At 46.3% G+C, this 23954-nt stretch overlaps 1 protein-coding gene across 4 annotated transcripts in view; it reads left to right on the top strand.

Annotated features, from left to right (window-relative positions):
• LOC121293109 (F-actin-monooxygenase MICAL2-like) overlaps nucleotides 1–23201 on the top strand; it is a 590417-nt gene extending 567216 nt beyond the window's left edge. For all 4 annotated transcript variants that reach the window (XM_041215769.1, XM_041215771.1, XM_041215772.1 and 1 more), the window contains 3 exons: nucleotides 9104–9203; nucleotides 20124–20197; nucleotides 21894–23201. In XM_041215769.1, coding sequence (XP_041071703.1) covers nucleotides 9104–9203; nucleotides 20124–20197; nucleotides 21894–22078 — 359 coding nt within the window. In that variant the 3' untranslated portion in view covers nucleotides 22079–23201. The remainder of the gene's footprint in view (nucleotides 1–9103; nucleotides 9204–20123; nucleotides 20198–21893) is intronic.
• Nucleotides 23202–23954: the final 753 nt, after the last annotated feature.

The raw sequence follows: 23954 nt of genomic DNA on the forward strand, positions 1-23954 counted from the left end.
TGTTGTGTATGAATTTCAATGCCGGTGTGATGCCAGGTCCATTGGCCGTAAATCCCAATGATTGGTTGATCATATCAAACAGCATGTTCCTTTAGTTCGTAATAGACAGAGTATTCAATCAGTCCACACTTAGAAAACCCAGGACAAAATGTCTCCTGTTAGGTGTGATTCCACAATTGGGCAGCACTTGCTGAACAACCCTGAAGGCGCTAATAGCTATACTAACAACCGATTGAAAATAATCAGTCGAGCTCGTAATGTGGCTCAGTTATATTTACTAGAAGTGACATACATTCATACACAAGGACCCTTTCTCTGCAAATAAAAGGAATATGATCAAGCCTATGCCTTACTTGAATGACCCAGGAGCTTTGGGAGCCTATGGTTCTCTTTTGCTTTCTCCATGGCAGAGTTGACTTGCCAACAAATCAGCACCTTTTCTCCTGTAGTATAAATTGTTGTAATTGTTTGAAATTTGCCATTCCTGCATCTGTGCTGATGAATGCAAGACAGAAAGCTTCGGCAACGTGTCATTCTTTACAGGAATTTAACATTCTTGATTGAGCTGGGGTCCTTTCACCCATCATTGGCCCACACTCAGCTCATGGATTGGGATTGTGCCTGGATTCCTCCTCCTCATCACTGATCTGTGATGAAGTGCACAGACGTGTAACTTGGCAGTTGGAACCTCTGTTCCTAGCTATGATGGCTCCGATTGTTCAGTAGCTGGTCCACACTTAGCCTGTGGACTGGGTGTATTACCGAAGGGCAGTGGTGCCCATCTGGAGTTGGAGTCCGCAGGGAAGGGGCAATGAGAGTATAAGTCCCAGTAAGTTTGAAAAGTGCAGCTCTTTGATTGTCTTGTTCTCTGTGGCTCACTGTTAAAGGTACCGGTCAGTGTTAAAAGAATGAGCTCACTGTTAAAGGGGCCAATCACTGTTAAAGGGACCGATGGGTGTTAAAGGAATGAGCTCACTGTGAAAGGGGTCAGTCACTGTTAAAGGGACCGATCGGTGTTAAAGGAACGGGCTCACTGTTAAAGGGACCGATCGGTGTTAAAGGAATGGGCTCACTGTTAAAGGGGCCAATCACTGTTAAAGGGACCGATGGGTGTTAAAGGAATGAGCTCACTGTTAAAGGGGTCAGTCACTGTTAAAGGGACCGATCGGTGTTAAAGGAATGGGCTCACTGTTAAAGGGGCCAATCACTGTTAAAGGGACCGATGGGTGTTAAAGGAATGAGCTCACTGTTTAAGGGGTCAGTCACTGTTAAAGGGACCGAACGGTGTTAAAGGAATGGGCTCACTGTTAAAGGGACTGATCAGTGTTAAAGGAATGGGCTCACTGTTAAAGGGACCGATTGGTGTTAAAGGAATGGGCTCACTGTTAAAGGGGCCAGTCACTGTTAACACTGTTAAAGCAAGTCAGTGTTATAATCCAGCCATTTGTATCCTGCTTGGTTTAAATGTAAACTGTAAATGAGGCATTTTTAATTCAAATGCTTATTGAATTAATTTCTTACAGTCCCCTCTCCATCACCCACAGCCCTCTTACTTCCTGTCTCAAGCAGCCTGTCCACTTGTTAACCTGGCTGCTCAGTGATGCTGACTCACACTTTGGTGATGCTTCACTTTTAATGTAGTCAGTGAGTGATATTTTAATGATGTGATATTGTTGTGGAGTGTGTTTTCCCATTCCCACACTGGCTGAGTCAAGCAGTTTACTGCTAAGCTAACTTTAATAGTTCAGCTGCTGCATGGGTCCCAGCCCCTGAAGTCCCAATGAACTAATATTATAACATAATTGTGTATGATACAGACTAACTGCAAAAGAAGCAGAATGTTATCGAACGCTATCCATTCTGGCTTGTACATTTGTGGTGTTACCAGAATCATTTTCTCTGTCTTACTCTTTTCCCTTCTCTCTCCCCTCTTTCACTCTCCTCTTACCTCTCTCTTCTCACATTCTACATCTAACTCTGTCTCATTCTGTTCTTCCCATCTCTCTTGTTTATATCTTACTTTCTATTTGAAGGAAAGCTGCTGAAGCTGTTCTTGTTCATACTTGCTCTCTATCTACCTCTTGCACTTTTTGTCTCTCTCTGTCCCTGTGTCCCTATCTTCTATCACTGTCCTGACTGTCACTCACTCTCTGGTTCCTTTCTAACTATTCTCGCTCTCTCATTTTCTCTCTCACTCTCTTTCTCACTCCATACTCTGCCTGTCATATAGTCTCTGACACTTTCACTCTGTGTCACTCACACTCTCTCATTCCTGCACACTCTTACTTTTCCTCTTATGCTCTTTCTCTCCCACTTTGCCTCTCTCTGTCTCCCTCTCTGTTTCTCTCTATCTCTGTTTCATACCTTCTCTGCTTCATTCCTTGGTCCACTCACTCAAGCAATCTCTCTCACTATTAGTGTGTCTCTCACTCTCTAACTAACTCTCTCTCTCTCTCCCTTACTCTTTGTCTCACTCTCATGCTCTCACATTCTTTCATACTATGTCACGCTCCCTCTCTCACTTGGTGTCTCTCTCTTCCACACTGTCCCTCATGGTCTCTGTTGCTGTCTCTCTCTCTGTCTCTTTCTCCTCCTCCTCCAGTCTCTCTCTCTGTTAATCTTTCTCTCTAGTGCTCTCTCTCTCTCACTCTGTGTCTCACTCTCACTCTGTCTCTCACTGTTTCTCTCTCTCTCCCTCAGTCTGTCTCTTATTCTCTTTCTCTTGCACTCTGTTTCCCTCTCCTTCTTTCCCTCAGTCCCTCTCTTTCCCTCAGTCCCTCTCTTTCCCTCAGTCCCTCTCTTTCCCTCACACCCTCTCTTTCCTTCAATCTCTCTTTCCCTCCCTCACACTCTTTCCCTCCCTCACACTCTTTCCCTCCCTCACACTCTTTCCCTCCCTCACACTCTTTCCCTCCCTCACACTCTTTCCCTCCCTCACATTCTTTCCCTCCCTCACACTCTTTCCCTCCCTCACACTCTTTCCTTCCCTCACACTCTCTTTCCCTCCCTCACACTCTTTCCCTCCCTCACACTCTCTTTCCCTCCCTCACACTCTCTTTCCCTCCCTCACACACTCTCTCTCTGCCTCACTCTCTCTTTCTCGCACTCTCTCTTTCTTGCACTCGCTGTTTCTTTCTCTCTCCCTTGGTCTATCTCTGTCAATCACGCTGTGTGTCCATACATTCTCTCTGACTCGCTCACTCTGATTTACTTTCGCGTTATCTCTCTCTCCAGCTCTCCCTCTGTCCCTATTGCTCTGCTTGAGGATAGAGTGCTGAGACTGACATGGCTTCTGTTATATCTCTGCTTTGTTGCAATGTTGTGCTCCCCACAACCCCCCACCCCCCTACCCACCCATGATATATTGGGTTGTTGTGTTTGTGTGGTAGCTCACTCTAGGACTCTAGGTGCCTTGGGCAGCTCGGTAAACAAATGTTTGAGATTTGGAAAGGTGGGCAGTGTTTATCATCACAGGCTACCGACAGTTTTTGGGTGATGGTCCCTGGATTGCATGTCTGATATCTGCTATTGGTCTTGGGATTGCTGCAGACAGTCGCACTGTCTCATTCTATTCTTATTTTCCTTGTCATTTCTTCTCATTATATCCCCCCCTCACATTATTAGATTCGTTCCTTTGCCCTCTTCTTCTGTCCCTCTCACACTCTGCTCCTGTGCTTTGCTTTTCTTTCACCTCTCTTGTTGAAGTTGAGGCCCTTGTTGGAGCTCCACGGCGAAGACCTCTTTCCTTCTGCCACTGCTGTACCCACGACCGAGGTAACGTAAACCAACCCCGCAAAGAATTACCATAACAACCCGGGGGCTCTTGTACCCTGAGGCTCAGTACAGTTCCCTTGGACACCTGGTCAAGTGCAAATTCAAACCAAAAACCTGTGACCACTGCCAGAGGCTGAATGTTGGTGTCACTGAGGAAGGATGGGCTGAGCAGGAGGAGCTGGGTCAGGAGATTAAACCGACTGAGGACCAAAGCAGTGGGCAGAGGTTAAAAGGAGGTTTGAAGCATATTCATAGACCCTTGAGAGGGGTTAGGTGGGATAGCTAGTCCTTTGGGAACCCCCACCACCAAATGGAATTAGTCCCACAATCAGTAGGAAGCATCTGCAGTCTCCCGCATTCTGTACATATGCTTAGTGCAGTCTGGATGAGCATCAATAACTAACAGGCTGTTCTTGGGCAGTACTAGTTACTGTGATCCACTCCTACTAGATTGACAAGAGATATCAGTCCACACTGCAAAGCTTGAAATAAAGCCTGGGTCTTTGTTTAGACCATGTCAGATGGTCTGTTAACCTCACGTCAAGTAGACAACACAGCCCCCTCGACCCCTCCCCTCGAAATGCCCCACGACCCCTCCCCACGACTCCTCCCCTCGACCCCTCCCCTCGACCCTGTCCTCAAACCAGCCTCTGCCCCACCTCACATCACACCCTGAACCTCACTCTCAACCCCGTCCTATACCCCACCCTCAAGCCCATCCCTTTGTCCCTGCTCTCCATCCTAAAAATCAACTCCACTCCTCAAACCCAATCTCCCAAATCCGCCCCCAGCCCCCCCAGTGTCCTGTTTACTTGAAACTTTCCCATTGCCCTTGTGTCACATTCCCGGGAGTCTTTCCCATTTCCCTGTCTCCTGTTCCCCTCACACCCCCACTCACAATCTCCCGTTCATTTCCTGTCTCCTTCACCCGGCACCTCCCTGATTCACTTCCCCTGAGTCTCCCATTTGCCAGAACTTCCCCTGAGTCTCCCATTTGCCAGAACTTTTCCCATTCTCCCCACCTCTCATTCCCCCATGTCTCCTGTTCATCCCACATCACCCATCTCCCCCACCTGGCATCTGCAGTCAGTTCCACAATCTTAGCTCATTCCCATGTCTCCCATCTCCATCACCCTACTCCCAACCGCCTCCCCCCACCCCCCAATCCCAATGTCTCCCACTTGCCCCCCGGAATCTTTCCATTCCATAAGCATTAGATAGGCAGATATATAGTGAGTGGACCTATGGGAACTGATCTCTGGGTCTGATGATCTTCCATCTCCTGTAGCGCTGAACCATGGAGAGTCTGATGCTCCAGTCTGGGCTGATGTCAGCTGAGGGACTGGCTCTGGCATTCCAATGTCCTCAGTGCCATTGTGCTCAGTGCGCAGTGAAACTAACCACCTATGGACAGTGGCTGAAGAGGAATTAAGCTCTTCTGTGATACTTTGTATAGCTGAATAGCTGCTAAGCAACACTGAAGTAGAGGAAGATGTAAGGCTTTAGGGAGCAAACAGAGCTGTGTGGGAGTAGTTTCAGGTTAGTCTGGAATCAGCATAAACGCAATGGGCCTAAAGGCCTCTCTCTCAGGCTCGGAAAGTGATGTGACTGAAGGCAGGGAGCAACAGGAGCAACTGAACATCAAAACTGGGGAGAGTGGGGGCCAGTCAATGAGGAGGGGAGGAGGGGCAGTAAATTGGGAGGAGGTAATAAATGGAGACAGGAGTTAGATAGATTTTTGATTGACAAGGGTTATGAGGGGCAGACAGGAAAGTGGAGTTGAGGCGACGATCAGATCTTATTGAATGGTGGAGCAGGCTCAAAGGGCCGAATGGCCTACTCCTGCTCCTAATTCTTGTCGTCTGTGGAGGGGGTGGCAGTAAATGGGAATGGGAGGGAGATGGAGCAGGCAGTGAATGGGGATGTGTCAGTAAATGGAGAGGAGGGGAGTGCAGTAGGGAAAGGGGGCAATAAATGGGGAGGGGAGGGAGGGATTTAAATGGAAAGAGGGGAGGGTGCAGTCAGGGAGGGGTATTATATGGGGAAAGATGGTCAGATTCCTCATTGAGCACACAATGGATTATAATCCACTGGGTAGTGTGTGTCGTTTTCTAATTGTAAAGGAACCACAATTTTGTTGGTATTGAGAATTGGGGTTGTGGCCCAGACCAGAGTGTCAAAGCTGCTCACAGGGACTGTACTCTGCCTCTGTGCCTGCTCGCAGTGACTCAATCCATTCCATCTGCCATAACACTTCACCCAGGCTGCCTGTTAGCATCTCACTGACTGAGCTTTGTTTCATGCACCCCACTTTTCTCTTCAGTTCTGCAAGCACTCAGCGTGTTGAATGGCCTGTACTTCCCTGTGCCTGTGGACCCTACCTCTCACCATTTGCTGCAGACATGATAGCCTCAAGCCTTGGTCAGTTGCCAGTGGAATCATGGCCAGAAGGAGGGAATTCAGGAGCCAAGTGGAATCAGCAGAGGGCAGCAGCTAAGAAAGCAAACCAATTAGACATTGCATCCAGGGGTTTTGTGCATTAGACTGGTACAAAGTCTGGCATTATATTAAAATGAACTTCCTTTAGAAAGATACAGGGTGTGATTTGATTTTCTTTGGTGTTTCCCACAGTCAGTTGGATGGAGCACTCTTTTACAAGTGTGTTGTATGGTGATGTCCAACAAAGGTAGACTCTGACCTTTAAGGCCATAAATTGTAATTGTTGCTGGTTAAACACAAGCTCAGGTCAGTCAGAGTGTAATTGTTGCATGTTGAGGAAACTTTGCAGGTCAAACTACAGCTCAAAAGCACCTCACAATTTAAGACTTATCTGCCTCTGTCACAGAGTGTGATGTCTGTTGTATGTACGGTCTTTGAATCATTACAAGCAGCTATTCCAGTATCTTGTTCATGATTAATCAACCTAATTGAATTGTAATGATAGGAATCAGCCATATTTCTACTGCTGGGACGTAGCTGTGATTAAGTGGTCTTATCCCCAAAGTGAGGGTCAAGCAAAGTGTGTCAATTAATAAAATAAAGAAACTCGATCGATCCACCAGCTGAAAAATTTCGGTTAATTAAGTATGATAATCCCTTAAAACAAAACTATTTCATATCCAAACCCATATGTTCCCTAGAAAAGTTTTAATTGCTGAGGCCTACTCATTGCTCAGGAACCTGAGGCTCAATTTGTACCAGCTTCAGAAAAGCTATTCTTTTAGCCTTCTCACTACCATGGAAGCTTCAATGTTGCTCATGAAGAGGAATGTGGGGATAATCTTACCCATGGACATGCCACAGGAGTGTAGGATCTCATTAATATTGTTACAGTGCATTTGATGTTACAAAGGTTGTTGGGGGCAATAGCAGCTTGGGTCTCTCAGTAAAATAGTTACAGGTAATTTTTGATACACACATTACGTTTCAGATTTTCGTGGAGGAGGAAATGTCAAGTCGGAAACTTTCCGACTCGGCAGACCTGTCTCCTTTAAAAGGGCCCCTGCCCACTGTATTTTCATTGCTGGACAGTGGGGACAAGGTGGATTCGGGCCCAGCGCTTTCAGAGACAGGCCCAAGGTGACAATGGAGGCTAGAACGCCCACCACCAATTTACTGGGATATGAGCCCTTTCATTGATGAAAGCCAGATCCTCAAACCTCCATTCCTCCCTAATCCTCATATTCCCCATTACCCTCATAGTCATCAGGCCCCCATGACCCCTCAAGTGCCCTCCATGCTCCTAATATTCCTCATCCGCCTCCATGTTCCCCTTAATCCACATGCCTCTTCTTGCTCCCTCATACCCCAAGAACCCCCATATATCCTCCATACCACTCACCCCGTGGACATTAGGAGCCATGTTTTTGAAATGGAAATGAAAAAATAACTTCTATCCAACTAGATCTTTCACTCAAATGCACTTTATACTGAAACTCTCTAAAACCCATCCAAAGAATTGTTGTAAAAACAAACATCTCTTTCACTAACCACTTTGAAAAATGATAATCCAATAATCAGTATCAATTAAATTGTGAACCCAGCCCCCTGCTGAGATAAGTGGTTCAGGAGGTTTTGAACTCGGCCAAGCATTCATAATGGGCTCAGCCATATTAACAAATCCTGGGATATATAAACAATGAAGTCTATTGAAACTGAAAAACTGATGGGCTTTTTTTTGTAAGCTACATTAGATGTCCTGTCAGTCAAGACAGTCCAGGAAAAGGTGTCTTTTTTTTTCTAGAAGTGAAAGCTGTTAAAGATTTTTTTTCAATTTAAAAGGGGTTTGGGTGTTGAGATCACTTCACATTATTATTCTAGTGGTCCCTATCCTGGCTTCTTCAGTTCTGAATGCATAATAATACTTTTCCAATTGGTAGTACTTTTCCATTAGTACTCTAATGCATCTCAGCACTTGCACAATGCTGATCAATGTACTGGGCAACTTACCTTTGCAGAACAGAGTCTGTTCAGATAACTGTCCTGAGTCTGTTCTGATTGATTCTGTCCTCAGCAAGCGAGGATGGTTAAAGGTCAATCTCTAATCTGAGGGGAGTGTGTCAATCTACTGCCAAGTTTCATATCCATTCCTATAGGTGCAGAACAAGATCACCTGAGGGTATGAAATTTCCCAAAGAAGAACACGTGTGTTTGCATATGTAGGGTTTGAGAGAGAGAGAGAGATTGTGTGTGTGTGTGTGAGAGAGAGAGAGAGAGAGAGAGACAGAGAGAATGTGCCCTGATGTACACACCAGTTAAGGGCATGATACATTTCACAGATGAGGAATAATGTGTGGTCTTTTGAGTAAGCAATAGGGGGGCTGCAATCTAACTGAGGCGTTCAGCTGGTTTATATATGGAATAACAGACACTCGGGAGTGAGTTATAGGCTGGAATCCAATCGAGGAGTTCAGGGTTTTAAATACAGAATAACTGATACCCAAAAGTGAGTTTCAGGCTAGCATCTAGAAAGGAGTTTGAGAGTTTTATATATAGAATAACAGGTATCCAGAAGTGAGTTACAGGCTGGAATTGAGAGGCTCAGAGAGTTGCTCCGTGCAGCAAAATATTTTTGATGCTAGTCTTTGGCTGTTTGCTGAACGTGTTGGCCCCACTGAATGATCATCTAGTGCTCAATGAGGTCTGTGTGTCATACTGTGCCGTGGTTTGGTGTGTAGGGGTGTTGCTGCATTGGAATGAGCTGTGTGTTGAAATACAGGAGGTTGTGTGGCGGAGGTTTTGTAGCATTTGTGGGTAGCCCATTACCTCCACCTCTCCATATATGGCGCTGTGTGTTGTGGGCCCTGATTTTGAATGTGTCTCCCAACAGGAATGGGAAAGAAAGACGACCCTCGACTGATGCAGGAGTGGTTTAAACTGGTACAGGAGAAGAACAGCCTGGTGCGCTATGAGTCTGAGCTGATGATCTTGTAAGTAGTGCCGATGCTTTCTCAATATTTCAAAACAGAGGTCAAGCCTTTCCACCTTGCCCAAGTAACTGATGCGGGTCAGTAGATCAGTTGGCCTGAATAGCCTGTTTCTGGGCTGTAAATGCATTGTAATTCTCTGAACATACCCAATCCAAAAATACACCAAGATTTTCTACATCTCTTCACTTGTGGTGGGGGGGAGGGGTGTTTCCCACAGGAATGATCCACGTCCCTGAAGCCATCTGACCTCAGGATCAGTTGGATATTGGAAGCCTCCCCCCACTCCCGCTGACCTCCTTCCAGTCTCGCTGACCTCCCCCCTCCCCTCCCTCTGACCTCCCCTCCACCCGACAACCTCCCCCGCCCCATCCACTGACCTCCCCCCCACCTGCTGACCTCCCCCTCACCCGCTGACCTCCCCCCAGTCCCGCTGACCTCCCCCCTCCCCTCCCTCTGACCTCCCCTCCCCTCCTGCTGACTCCCTCCCACCCACTAACCTCCCCCCCCACCCGCTGACCTCCCCCCATGCTGCTTGTGAAAGGCTTTCAAAGTTCAAATTCAAATATGCTGCAAGCATTTGGATTTGTATTTTTCTTACTAGACTGTGTTCTAATGAATCTGCTGTATCTTTTCTGTTGCCTCAATATCCTTGCTATAGTCTGAAACCCAATACTGTAAACAGCACTCCAACTCTGGGTTTACTGAGGTTTTCTATAGACTCACCGGGGAGTAAATTTGATAACTCCCCTAAGCAGGCATGTGGATCGCAATGCAAGATTAGCCCATGGCTGTTGCGTCAGATGTGGCCTGCACACCATCTTCTTGCTGCCTGCCAATTAACATGATTGCAGTATACAGCCAGCACTAATTATGCTAGTGAGTAGCTGTGTGCTTCAGTGTGAAGCCCAACATCATAAGGGGCTAGCACTATTTAAAAACAGCTTGCATTACTTAAAGTCAGCCTACACCTCATAAAGGAGAGGTGCGTTGTGGCTGGAGTAGGTACTAGAAGTCATTACGAAATTCATTCTGATGTGAAAAAGATATAATAATGACACAACATGGGAGAGAGCGTGACTTCCAAGATTTTCTGATGTGCAATGGAAGCCTTGATTGAGAATGTGCAGAGGAGGAGTGAAGTCCTCTATCCACAGGGGACCAAGAGTCCCTCCAGACAAACTCTCAGAAGGCAGTGGGAGTTGGAACCCATCACCGTCAATGCTGGAAGCCAAGCTCCAAGGCAGTGCCACAAAAAGTCCAATGACCTCACAGGATTGGTCAAGGTCAGTACATGCATCTTCAAATGCATTCACCAACATGAGAACATAGGAACATTTAGTTTCTCAAGCCAGTTCCACATTCGATAAGATCATGGCTAATCTTCAAACATATAAGTATTGTAGGGAAAATATATTAGTGAACAAAAATCTATTTCAGATTTCAAATTAAGAATTGATCTAACATGAATTGTTGTCTGCAAAACAGAGTTCCAAACTTCTACCAGCCTTTGGCTATTAACTAAATCTGGCTCATTACTTATTGCTAAATCTAATGTGATATGCATTATGCTAAAACATATTGTTGAAGAAATCTATCCTGAACGCACTCAAGAAATTCACTACTATTCTAACAGGTGCAAGTTTGCTTTCCCAAATCTTAATGAAAGTTAAAATCCTCCGTTAAACCCATCCAGCCTTTACTACATGCTTGTCTAATCTTTGCATTTATACAATTTACCACTTCACAGCTGCCACCAGGAGACCAATGCACAACTCTAACTGCAGTCTTAAATCCGTTCTTATTTCTTAATTCTAACCATAAATTCTTCACTGCCTGCTTACCTTTCATTATATTCTCCTCTTAGTTGGAAATTACTTCATCCTTAACTCTTAGGGTTACTCTGACCCATCTACCATTTTCCCTGTTGACCCTATAATCTGGTATATTTTGGTCCCAGTTCTAAAGTTGAATTTGTGCCTGAAATTCATTCAATTTCTTCCTTATAATTATTTGGACCGCACACCCTAGCCTGACCTTCAGAACTAATGTTTTACTCCCAATTTTCTTTTTTATCTCTCCTGATTTAATTACTTTAAATCTAGTTGCTTGGTAACACAAATCTTAAAAAGATTTGAAGCATATCTCTTTTCCATCAATACTCAAGTTTTTCACTCATCATGACAGACACAAGAATACCAAATTTCAAAGGGCAAAACACTTTATACCGCATGAGAAAATGGTGCTGCTTGCTTGGCAGATTGACTCTGGTTGGTCGAGTCATTGCCATGGAGAATGCATCAGGTAACTATTGTCCCCAGTGCTTTTGTTTAATTCAAAAAAGGTGCAATGCCTGGACATGTTCCTTTTGCCTGCAGAAGATAAGTCCCTGCATGTGAGCATATGTAGTTTCTAGCAAGTGTAAGTGAGCCACATTGTAAGACTGACTGATAATCTTAAATTGTTTGTTGTGAAAAGCATGGCTATATAAAACAATACATACCTCAAGATGTTTGCAATAGGCACAGTGCTGACTGTGTACTCAATCAGCCTGTGCTTGCAAAACTCAGAACATAATGTCTAACGTTGGATGTGATTCCATAATTACACAGCTCTTGCTGAACAATCCTGAGTGTGCTAAGTAACAACCCATTTAAGAATATCAGTGGGGCTCACTTACGTTTCCTAGAAACTACATATATTCGTACAGAGGAAGGCATCTGCAGGCAAAAGGAACATGATCAGGTATTGCACCTTTATTGAATTAAACAAAAGCGCGGGGGACAATAATTCCCTGGTGCATTCTTCATTGCAAAGCCTCAACCATTCAGAGTCACTTGCCAACCACTCAGCACCATTTTTGTCATGTGGTATAAGTTGTTGCTTCCTTTGAAATTTGACATTCTTGTGCCTGTACTGATGAGTGCAAGACAAAAAGTTTTTTCAGCAAAATTTAAATCTTCTTGTTTTCCTTTGACCTTCTGTACATAAAGCACAATTCTGGCTGTCACTCTATTCTCTTCAAGCAATTATTTCTATGGCCCTTTCCACCTGAGCCCTCTCCTCCAACTTTCCTAATTTAAAATCCTTGGGACTGCCCTATTTATCCATGTTGTTAGGATTCTGGTCCCATTCCGGTTCAGGTGGAGCTCATCCCAATGTTCCATTTCCTTCCTGTCCAAATACTAGAGTTAGTGTCCCTTGAAATGGAACTCCTCTTTCCTACACCACTCCTTTCACCACATGTTTAACTTCCAGATGGCAATTTGAACGTGGCTGAGAGATTATAACCTTTGAGGTTGACAACTCAATGCAATGCAACAGACCCCATCGCTCACTTACCAGTAATCTCTATCAATCACAACTCATACCTGACATTCAGAGCTTCACCTCACCCCCACTCACTGATGCAAACCTCACACCCACATCTCACAGCTTAAACACACTTCCAGCTATTCAATCATGACTGCCATATCAGCCAAACACATTGCACCACACTGACTGGCACACTTCCTGCAGAATAAGATGGCATACAGTCTGAGGCAGCAGGATTAACTGGTGAGGAACAGGTATGGTTGCATGTTCTCATCCCCGTTCATGAGAAGATGCTCACCATCAGTGGAGTGGCCATTGTTGAGACTGCGCCCAAGAGCAGGGCTGAAACAATAGGAGACAATGGTATCTCCACATTGACTCCTCCTTTTCACAATCCACTACTCCCTAATCCACTATCAGATGGTTTAAGCATTCACTTTTAACTTCCCCTCTCTCCCCACACTTTATCCTTGTGCCTGTCTCCTTTCAGATATCCCCCCAAGAATTACAACCTGCCCAGGTAATGCTGGATCAGCAATAGGGTGGAAGAGTAGGAAGACAGTGAGGTTGAACAAACACCATCACTTGATCATACTCATGACCAGCAGCTTCGATACTGGCACTGCGTGTTATTAAGATAGCTTAGAGGCGGGATCTGCACGTGGTGAGGCACCACACAATCACACACAATTGTTACGGTGTAGAAGGAGGCCATTTGGCCCATTGTGTCTGCACTGGCTCTCTCGGCATTTTAACTTAGTGCCAATCTCCTGCCTTTTCCCTGTAACCCTGCAGATCGTTTCTATTTAAATAATCATCCAATGCTCTCTTGAATGCTTCAGTTAAACCTGCCTCAGCTACACTTCCAAGCAGTGCATTCCAAACCCTAACTACTCGCTGTGTGAAGAAGTTTTTTTCTCACCTCACATTTGCTTCTTTTGTAAAACACTTTAAAACTCTGGTTCTCAATCTGTTTATGAGCGGGAACAGTTTCTCCTTATCTGCTCTGTCCTGACCCCTCATGATTTTGGAATTTCTATCAAGACTCCTCTTAGCCTTTTCCTCTCCAAGGAAAACAGTCCCAACTTCTCCAATCTTTCCTCCAAACTGAAGTTTCCAATCCCTGGAAACAATAACATAAACCTCTTCTGCGCTCTCTCCAGTGTGTTCACATCCTTCCTATGGTATGGCACCCAGAGCATGAGTGGCCCCTGGCTAGGGCAGAGGGCAAGAGTGGCCTGGATGCTAGCCCCCTAGAGGGTGAGGTCGCACACAAGATCTGCTGCAGAGGACTCAGATGAGCAATTCAGTGAGGCAGGCTGCAGGGGAAGGCTAATACGAGATGCTTGGTGGATTATTAGACCTGGCAGAAAGCCAGCGCCTGATGCCAACTTTGTATCAACAGTACCAACTTTTCCCAGAGCTTTGTGCAGGGCATAGTGCCCATCATTTCCAGCATGGAAGTGGTGGCTAACCCCACTTTTGGATCCAACCATAACCCAGAATCTGTTGTTTGATATACACCTTCTGGTGCAAGACAAGCAGAAGTCACGCAATGTCTGAGTGCTATAGTGGTAGCTCTGCCTCCTGTGGTGCAAGCTCAATGCACTGCTGTCCTGACTCTGGATGCCAGTATTCAAGGGAAGGATTTCACAGCAGTCCAGCCATCTGTCCTACAACAGATTACTCGGATTGTTGAGGCACTGACCAGGAGGGCTGCCAGTAGCTGTGTGGAGCACAGATTTGCTGTCTCTCTCAGAATGATGACATTTGTCCTCCCATCACCACCACTTTGCCAGTCCCTTCACTGTTTCCTCTCAGCCAGACCACACTGCTGCTGCTCAAGCTGAGGTGGTGCAGTCCGAAGCTGGGCTTCCAAGGGTCAGAGCTTCTTGAGGGTATCCCAAGGCCATCTGCAGTCTCCCCCACTGAAAACCAGCAGCCTTCAATGCTGCAGGCACTGGGAAAGCACTATGTAGGAACACATTGGACAGGGGCAGGACAGGCACTAAGGGAATACACAAGCTGGCATTTGTATGTTATATGGCATGATTTCAGTTATTAAATGTGTCTGGAATGTTTATTTTATTGGTTGCTTTTATTTTTGTATTGTGACCAAGCAGATGCTGTGATGCTCAGGAGCAGAGGGAAGGTAAGGTGTAAGACTACTGGGGAAGTGTGGTTGTGTCCCCGGTATCACAGTTTGACTGTTCACAGACAGCCTGGTAAGAAAGGAAATGTGTTGGTCACTTCTTCCCTCCCTCCTCCTCCTCCACTATCTTCAGCTATTCACCATATTGCAGGCGAGACAGGCCACGCCCTCCGGCATCGAGGCCGCGCCCTCCGGCGCCGAGGCTGTGTAATTTGCAGTCAACTGCGAATTCTGACACCCTCTCTGCTGAGTAGTGTAGGGCTCCTCCAGAGTGGAGGAGCAGAGAAAACATTATTTAAGCACATCGGTGGTCTGCTCTATCACATTTTGTGTAGCAGGATGGCTTTCATTAAGAGCCTAGGAAATAGGAACAGGAGTAGCGCTTGCAGCTCTTTGAGCTTGTTCCACCATTTAATAGGTTCATGATTGATATACCTCAGCTCCACCTTCCTACACAGCCCCATATCCTTTAATTCCCTTAGTATCCAAAAATCTTTCAACCTCAGTCTTGAATATACCCAGTACCATAGCTCTCTGAGGTAAGAATTCCAAAGATGCACCACTCTTTGAGAAGAAATTTCTTCTCATAAACTCATAGGCTGGGACCTTCTGGTCACAACTGTGGTGCGACCAGAAATTCCTGCAAAAAGTCAATGGAGGGTCACCAGATTTTCCGCACCACCCACGATAGGTCCTGTCTCCAGCGGGACTGGAAAATCCTGCCCATAGAGTCACCAAGGGGATACCACTCAGTTCACATATATGCCAGCTGTCTGTAAAATATCTAGTCCCATTCCCCACTGAAGCCCTCAGGTGCTCAGCCAATTTCCTTTTGAAATCATTCACTGTCTCCACTTTCACCACCCTCAGAGGCAGTGAGTTCCAGTTCATTACCGCTTGCTGTGTACAAATGTTCCTGCTCACATTCCTCTGTATCTCTTGCCCAAAACCTTAAATCCGTGTCCCCCAGCCCTTGCACCATCAGCCAATGGGAACAGTTTTTCTTTGTCTACCTTATCTAAACCTGTCATAATCCTGTCCACCTTCAAATCTCCCCTCAATCTCCTTTGCTCCAAGGAGAACAGCCCCGGCTTCTCCAACCTAACCTTGTAACTAAAATCCCCTCATCCCTAGAGCCATTCTGGTAAATCTCCTCCGCGCCCTCTCGAGGACCCTCAGTTCCTTCCTAAAGTGTGGCAACCAGAACTGGACACAATACTCTAATCGGGGCCTAACCTGAGCTTTATAAAGGTTCAGCATAACTTCTCTGCTTTTAATAATAACTCTTTTAATGATGCCCAAGAACCCATTAGCTTTGCTAACCACTCCCTCAGTGTGTCCTGCCACCTGCACATGAACTCAGCTCCCTTTGTCCCTGCACTCTTTAGACCTGTGTCATCAAATCTATGTTGCCTCTCCCCTCTGCCAAAATGTATCACCTCACACTTCTCTGCATTAAATCCCCTCTGCCACTTGTCTGCCCATTCTGCTACCATAGCTATGTCCTGTTGGAGCCGATTGGTATCACCCTCACTGGTTCTGCTTCTCCAAATTTGGTTTCACTGGCAGAGTTTGAAATTTTACTTTGCATTCCAATATCCAAGTCATTTATATACACCAAATAAAGCAGCGATTCTCACACTGATCCTTGGAGAACACCACTGTGTACCATCCTCCAGTCTGAAAAATAACATTCACATAGCTCGCTGTTTTCTGTCCTTAAGACATTTTTTAATCCAGACTGACACTGACCCTCCTATTCCATGAACTTCAGTTTTGATAACCAGTCCTTTATGTGGTATTTGTCAAATGTTTTTACAAATCCATGCTGCACTGCTTAATTAACTCAAATCTTTCAAAATGCCTGTTGATTATTTTTCCCTGATTATTGTTTCTAAAACCTTACCCACCATTGATGTTAAACTGATGGCCTGTAGTCACGAGGACTGTCCTTACACTCCCTCTTGAATAAGGATGTCACATTTTTTCTGTTGTGAATGTTCTATGATTCCATTTGCCACTCTCCAATTCTCTGGCACCTCCCCTGTTCCTAGGGTAGACTGGAAGATTATGACAAGCACTGCCGCTATCTACATCCCTCTTCCAATAGGAACCTGGGATACAAGCCACCTGGACGAGCTGCCCTATCCACTCGAAGAACAGCCATCCTTTCCAGTACATCCTCCCTCTCAGTTTTTACCCCATCCATTACCACTACCATCTCCACTTCTACCAATATTTTCTCAGCATCATTTACCTGAGTAAACACCGATTTTTAATACTCACTCAGTATTCTAGCCTTGTCCTGTGCCTCCAGGCTTATATCACCTTCTTTGTCCTTAATAGGCCCCACTCTGCCTCACAGTACACACTTACTGTTTACATGCCCAGTCGAAGATTTTTGGGTTCTTTTTTATGTTGACCACCATTCTGTTCTCATTCTCTCCTGGCTAGTCTTATTTCCCACTTCACTGCCCCTCTGAACCTATTATATTTGACCTGGTTCTTGTTGTAAGGTTGTTTAGTGTCTCACTAAGAAGGCTTATATGATTGAATGTGAACCGTTTATTGTTAACTCATAACTATACATTTCCAACTGCCCTACATGGACGCTATCTCCATGCTGGCTTCTTCTGGACTTGACCACACACAATCTACCTTCATGTGACTCTCTACCTCATACTGTGGGTGGTACTGTTCTCCAGTCCCACATTAACCCTTGCTCTGCCGAAAAGCCTAATACTGCAGTGGCATGCTGCTATCCCTTGCTTAAAGAATTCACCTGACATGCATCATTCACCCTATTTTTTTTGTTTCTTCATATTCTCTATCTCCCTCATCCATCCAAAGTGCCCTGGCTTTGGCTCTCCTACCTTAATTTGTCCCTTGTTGGAACGTTCTTAGCCTATATCTCATCCTTAGAGATCACCCATCTCAGGTCAAAATGGCTGACCCTTTATGCAGAGACTGTGACCCTGCATTCTAGATTCCCTAGCAATGGGAAATATTTTTTCAGCTGCTATCCTTTCAAGTCCTTTAAGAATTTTATAGGATTAAGTGAGATGACATCTCTTTCTTCTAAACTCCAAGGAATGTAGGCCTGGTCTGCTCAACCTGCCCTGGCATCCCATATCCCGGGAATCAGTTTAGGGAGCCTTCAATATGTTCTTTCTAAGATCTATATATCCTACCTTAGGTAAAGAGACCAAAGTTGTACACAGTATTCCATCTGTGCTCTCACCAAGGTCCTCTTTTTAATTGCACTAGGCTTCTTATCCTCCAAGCTCTTTGTAATACAGATTAACATCTATTTGCATTTCCCAATTGCTTGCTGTACCTTCATGTTAACTTTCTGTGATCCATGTACAAGGACACCTGATCCCTCTCAAGTAAACATTTCTCAGCCTCTCACTATTTAAAGAATAGATTTTTTTTAATTTTTCCTGCCAAAATTGATAACGTCACACTTCCCAATGCTGTATTACATCTGCCATGTTCTTGCCCACTCACTCAACCTCTCTATATCCCCCTGCTGCCTCTTTACATCCTCATCACCATTTACTTTTCCACCTAACTTTGTATCATCAGCAAACCTGGATACATTACCCTCATCTCAGTCATGAATCCAACTGTACGCAAGCTGTCTCTGCCTGGGTGGATTGTACACTGAAGTCACAAGTGGTGTCATCAGCCTTGTCACCCCCCTGGTTCAAATGGAGCTGGCACAGTGAACTGTGGCAGAATGCAGGCATCATGACTGCTGACAGGATACCAGGCATTGACCTACATGATCATCTGCAGTCTGTCTCAATGTGGACATACACAGTGATGTATGTAGTTTGTGGCATCCAGCACGATTAATACCAGGAGTGTGCATGTGCACCCCTAAGGGCTATTATAGTGCCCAGAAAATTGGTGCTAGGATCTGAACTTTGTGCCTATCATTACATCTGGATTTTTATGTTCTGCACTTCTTACCATAAACGTTGTTGAGTAAAAGGTTGTTAAGTATATTCAAGACTGAACTGGATAGATTCTTGGTTACGAAGATAATTAAGAGATATGGGGAGTTAACAAAGGTAGAAGATCTGCCACGATTCCACTGAATAGCGGAACAGGCTCAAACGGCCAAATGGCCGACTCCTTTCTTTAAACCCAGTATTCCATTAGTTTTATGACTTTATCCAGTTGAGATGCTGCTTTTAACATCTTATGAACTGAACTCCCAAATCCCTCTACCCTCCCACATCAGTATCCTTCACCTATTCTGAATGTGTCCCATTGACATGTGAGCCTGATTATCAGCAGCCTGTTTGATAGCAGAAGAGTACATCAGTTACTGAAAGTGCAATCTTAGAGACGAGGGGCTGGATTTTCCCAGCCCTCTTCCTGCTGCTGAGCAACAGGAAAGGTGGAGGTGATCCTCCTGCCCAGAGGTCAATTGAGGTACTTAAGAGCCTCTTCCTGCCACTGCTGGCAAACTGGCAGCTGTAGGCAGGCCCCTCACCATGTGTGAAGACCATCTACTGCCTCCCTGTGGGCTCTGGGTGAGAGATGCCCTCCTAATTGGAAACATTCTGGCCTATAGAGGAGCACCTCCCAGCAGCAATGGCCGCCCTCGTGGCAGCCCCTGTGCAACCCCCACCCCCCCGCCACTGTCCTCACCAGCCCATTCCTCGGGTCTGCCTGAATGGCTGTGGCACACACAAACCCCACTCACCTGGCTAGGGAAGGCAACCTGCTCCTGCGATATCGTTCCTTCTCATTGCAGTCCCATCAGCAGCCATCTCTGCCAGTGGCGCTGCTGAGACTGCTGAACTGCTGGCCCTATGATTGGCCACCAGCTCTTGGAGGCAGGATTTCACCCTTTAAAGGGATGGGAGCCCTGACAGCAGCTAATTAGTTGCTGGATAGCTGAAAAATGCAGCTGGGGGGTCCCTTACATGGCCAAGGTAGGTTTTTGGGCCTGCCATCAGGAGACCTGCCACACTGTGAAAGAGCGCATACAGCATTGGGGAATGCCTTTGGAGGCCGCCATTACATTGACACTGGGCCCAGAAAGCCCTGGGTTCCACCCTTGGTTTGGACTGGGTCCGTCTATCTCCGCCAGAGCACTACAATGTAAACAATAGACAGGGCATCACATATCTCAAAAGTGCTTAAGTTATTGGTGGATTGGTGGAATGTAGAAAACACAGCAGTCAATCTGCACACAGCAAGATTCCAGAATTGCAATGACCAGATCATCTATTTTAATGAAGTTGGTTAAGAGATACTTATTAACCAGGAGACAACTTCTCTTCTTCGAAATACTTTGGAGCGGTCAGTATCGTTGTGTCTCTCTGTGCGAGATTTGTTAGCTGGTTGAATGTTCTGGACCTGTGCTGGTTATCAGGCCCAGTGACAGTCTCCAGACCAGTGCACCATGATGATCTAGCTTTGTTTCATTTGTGCAGTGCCCGTGAACTGGAGCTGGAAGATCGGCAGAGCAGGTTACAGCAAGAACTCCGAGAACGTATGGCTGTTGATGGTAGGTAGCACTTAATCCCCACCCTCCCCCATTCTTTACCTGTTTCTTGAGGGCCAGATTGTGTAGCAGAGTGAGTGTTTCTGATCTGCTGATGATGATATACCAACAGGGATACTAAACTCCAACTCTATGATGCAGCTCAAGCTCAGGCCATGTGTGCTCGCTGGTACACACTGCCCATTGCAAACCAAGAGCACAATGTCACCCGAAAGGGGTGGGAAGGGAGGGGGAATGAACGAGTGTAGCATCTCTTGAAAGACTGTTGTCCCTGAAGGAAAGGCAGCTCTTATTGTCAGGAATGTGGAGATCTGTGAATTGGCACATCACCAGCCCCTTTTCACTGGAGGGAGACTGGAGCCTCTGTCGTGGGAGGTCATGCCGAAGGAAGCGCTCACTCCTGATCTGAGGAGAAACTTCCATCAGGGTATAACTGGATTCAGTACAACCTCCAACCAGGAGCAAATATCCAGAAAGTGTTCTGGGTTGAGGAAAAATCCCAAGACAGTGTCTAATCCTTGGCCTCTAATCGCCTCTGGCTACAGGTGTGCTGCCAGAGGACTGGAGGACAGCTAACATTGTCACAGTTTAAATAGGGAGAAAGGGACAGACCAAGTCATTACAGACCAGTCAGTCTAACCTCAGTGGTGGGAAAATTATTGGAAAACATTCTGCGGGACAGGATAACATTTCATTTAGAAGGACACAGATTAATCAAAGAGGGTCAGCACGGATTTCTTAAAGGAAGGTTATGTCTGACTAACGTGATAGAATTTATTGAGACAGTAACAAGGCAGGTCAATGGGGGAGTGAATCTGATGTTCATATGGATATCAGAAAGGCTTATGATCAGGTCCCACATGGCAGCTAGATCAGTGAATTAAAAGCCCCAGGCAAAGTGGCCACTTCCATCCAAAACAAAAACAAAAATAAAAATACCTGGCAAAACTCAGCAGGTCTGACAACATCTGCGGAGTGGAATACAGTTAAAGTTTCGAGTCTGTATGACTCTTCAACAGAACCATCTTCCATCCAAATTGGTTCAGAGATAAGAAGCCAAGGTTAATGGTTGATGAATGTTTTTGTCACTGGAAAGTGGTTGCAAGTGAGGTATTTGACTCTGTTCCCGGGGTATTTGACTCTGTTCCCGGGGTATTTGACTTTGTTCCCGGCGTATTTGACTCTGTTCCCGGGGTATTTTTGACTCTGTTCCCAGCGTATTTGACTCTGTTCCCGGGGTATGTTTGACTCTGTTCCCGGGGTATGTTTGACTCTGTTCCCAGGGTATGTTTGACTCTGCTCCCAGGGTATGTTTGACTCTGTTCCCGGGGTATTTTTGACTCTGTTCCCGGGGTATTTGACTCTGTTCCCGGCGTATTTGACTCTGTTCCCGGGGTATGTTTGACTCTGTTCCCGGGGTATGTTTGACTCTGTTCCCAGGGTATGTTTGACTCTGTTCCCGGGGTATTTTTGACTCTGTTCCCAGGGTATTTGACTCTGTTCCCGGCGTATTTGACTCTGTTCCCGGGGTATGTTTGACTCTGTTCCCGGGGTATGTTTGACTCTGTTCCCAAGGTATGTTTGACTCTATTCCCGGGGTATTTTTGACTCTGTTCCTGGGGTATTTGACTCTGTTCCCGGGGTATTTGGACCCTATTATAGTAGTTTGCACTGGGAGCTGTTTTTTTGTGTGATACAGACAATCTGAAAAGCAGTGATGAGCTGTCCGAGGAGAAGAGGATCCTGAATGAGATGTTGGAGGTGGTTGAGCAGCGAGATTCACTAGTGGCGTTGCTGGAGGAGCAGCGACTCCGGGAGAAGGAGGAGGACAAGGATCTGGAGGCTGTGATGCTCAGTAAAAGCTACAACTTGAACTGGTCATAAAGTAACCTGCCCAAAGCTACAGACAGAGGATCCCTGGGGAATCAGGAGAAACAGCAGCCGGAATGGGAGACAGGAGACTTCAAGCAAGGCCTGCTCCGTGGTCTGAAGAAAGCTTTCTGTTTTACCATGTGTCAGCTGCATGCATGACCCTACCTGACCTGAGGGGAACCCCTGCCAATCGACGCAAGGCCTCGGCCTCATTTACCTTCCTCTGGCCTGAATGGCAGCCGGAGGAGTGGGACAGTTGGAAATGAGTCCCCAGCCAGATTTGGGCAGGCAGTTACTCACAGGCCAAGAGCCGTAGTCAGTCTGCTACCCGCTAAACAGCCTAGGTCCAGAAGAGGCTCACAGCTCATTCTGATGTTTCTACAGATTCAAAACATTGGCCAAAATTAGTAATTAGGTCTGGGATTGCAAAATGGAAGCAAGACATGAAGTGGGCGGTGCAGTACAGATCAGTGCAAGGATTTCTCCATTATGGGAACCGTTTTGTGATCCAATATTTAAAATGGGAGTAAAAACAGAAAATGCTGGAAATACTCAGTAGGTCAGGCAGTGTCTATGGAGAGAAAAGCAGACCTTACATTAGAATCTTTTTTCAGATTTCCAGTCTGCAGTATTTTGCTTTGGTGTTTGAAATGGGCGTTGGTCTTCCCCCTGTGCGCTCTTGTGTTCTTTAGTCTGGTCATACAGGCTCCTAACTACAAGTAGGCCTAAAGACAGTGTCTAGGCCTGTGACAGGCTCCAGCTGGTCAGAGCTGGGACTGCTGACACAGAGTATCTCAGCCCCCACTGACAATGCCACTGCTGCTGAAGGAATGTTTAATTTAATAGGGGGAGATAGGGGTTGTGTGATGGAATGGGAGCAGAAACTGAAAGCTGCCTGAATTCTTAACAGGGTGTAAGGAGTTTGAACGAGCATGATTATGACGGGGAGCGGAAATCAAAGGTTCAATGGACAAAATCATTGGTACATTTAAAGGGGTGCAGTGGCATCCCACCCTGTCCATCACTCTTTCTCACACTGTACCCATCTACGTCCCCACCCTCTCTCACACACACTGTACCCATCTACGTCCCCACCCTCTCTCACACACACTGTACCCCATCCAACACCCCACACTCTCTCTCACACACTGTACCCCATCCAACACCCCACCCTCTCTCACACACACTGTACCCCATCCAACACCCCACCCTCTCTCACACACACTGTACCCATCTACGTCCCCACCCTCTCTCACACACACTGTACCCCATCCAACACTCCATCCTCTCTCACACACACTGTACCCCATCCAACACCCCACCCTCTCTCACACACACTGTACCCATCTACGTCCCCACCCTCTCTCACACACACTGTACCCCATCCAACACCCCACCCTCTCTCACACACACTGTACCCCATCCAACACCCCACCCTCTCTCACACACACTGTACCCCATCCAACACCCCACCCTCTCTCTCACACACTGTACCCCATCCAACACCCCACCCTCTCTCACACACACTGTACCCCATCCAACACCCCACCCTCTCTCACACACACTGTACCCATCTACGTCCCCACCCTCTCTCACACACACTGTACCCCATCCAACACCCCACCCTCTCTCACACACACTGTACCCCATCCAACACCCCACCCTCTCTCACACACACTGTACCCATCTACGTCCCCACCCTCTCTCACACACACTGTACCCATCTACGTCCCCACCCTCTCTCACACACACTGTACCCCATCCAACACCCCACCCTCTCTCACACACACTGTACCCCATCCAACACCCCACCCTCTCTCACACACACTGTACCCCATCCAACACCCCACCCTCTCTCTCACACACTGTACCCCATCCAACACCCCAC

This window comes from Carcharodon carcharias, chromosome 21 (assembly GCF_017639515.1).
Source record: "Carcharodon carcharias isolate sCarCar2 chromosome 21, sCarCar2.pri, whole genome shotgun sequence".
Classification (NCBI taxonomy): Eukaryota; Metazoa; Chordata; class Chondrichthyes; order Lamniformes; family Lamnidae; genus Carcharodon; species Carcharodon carcharias.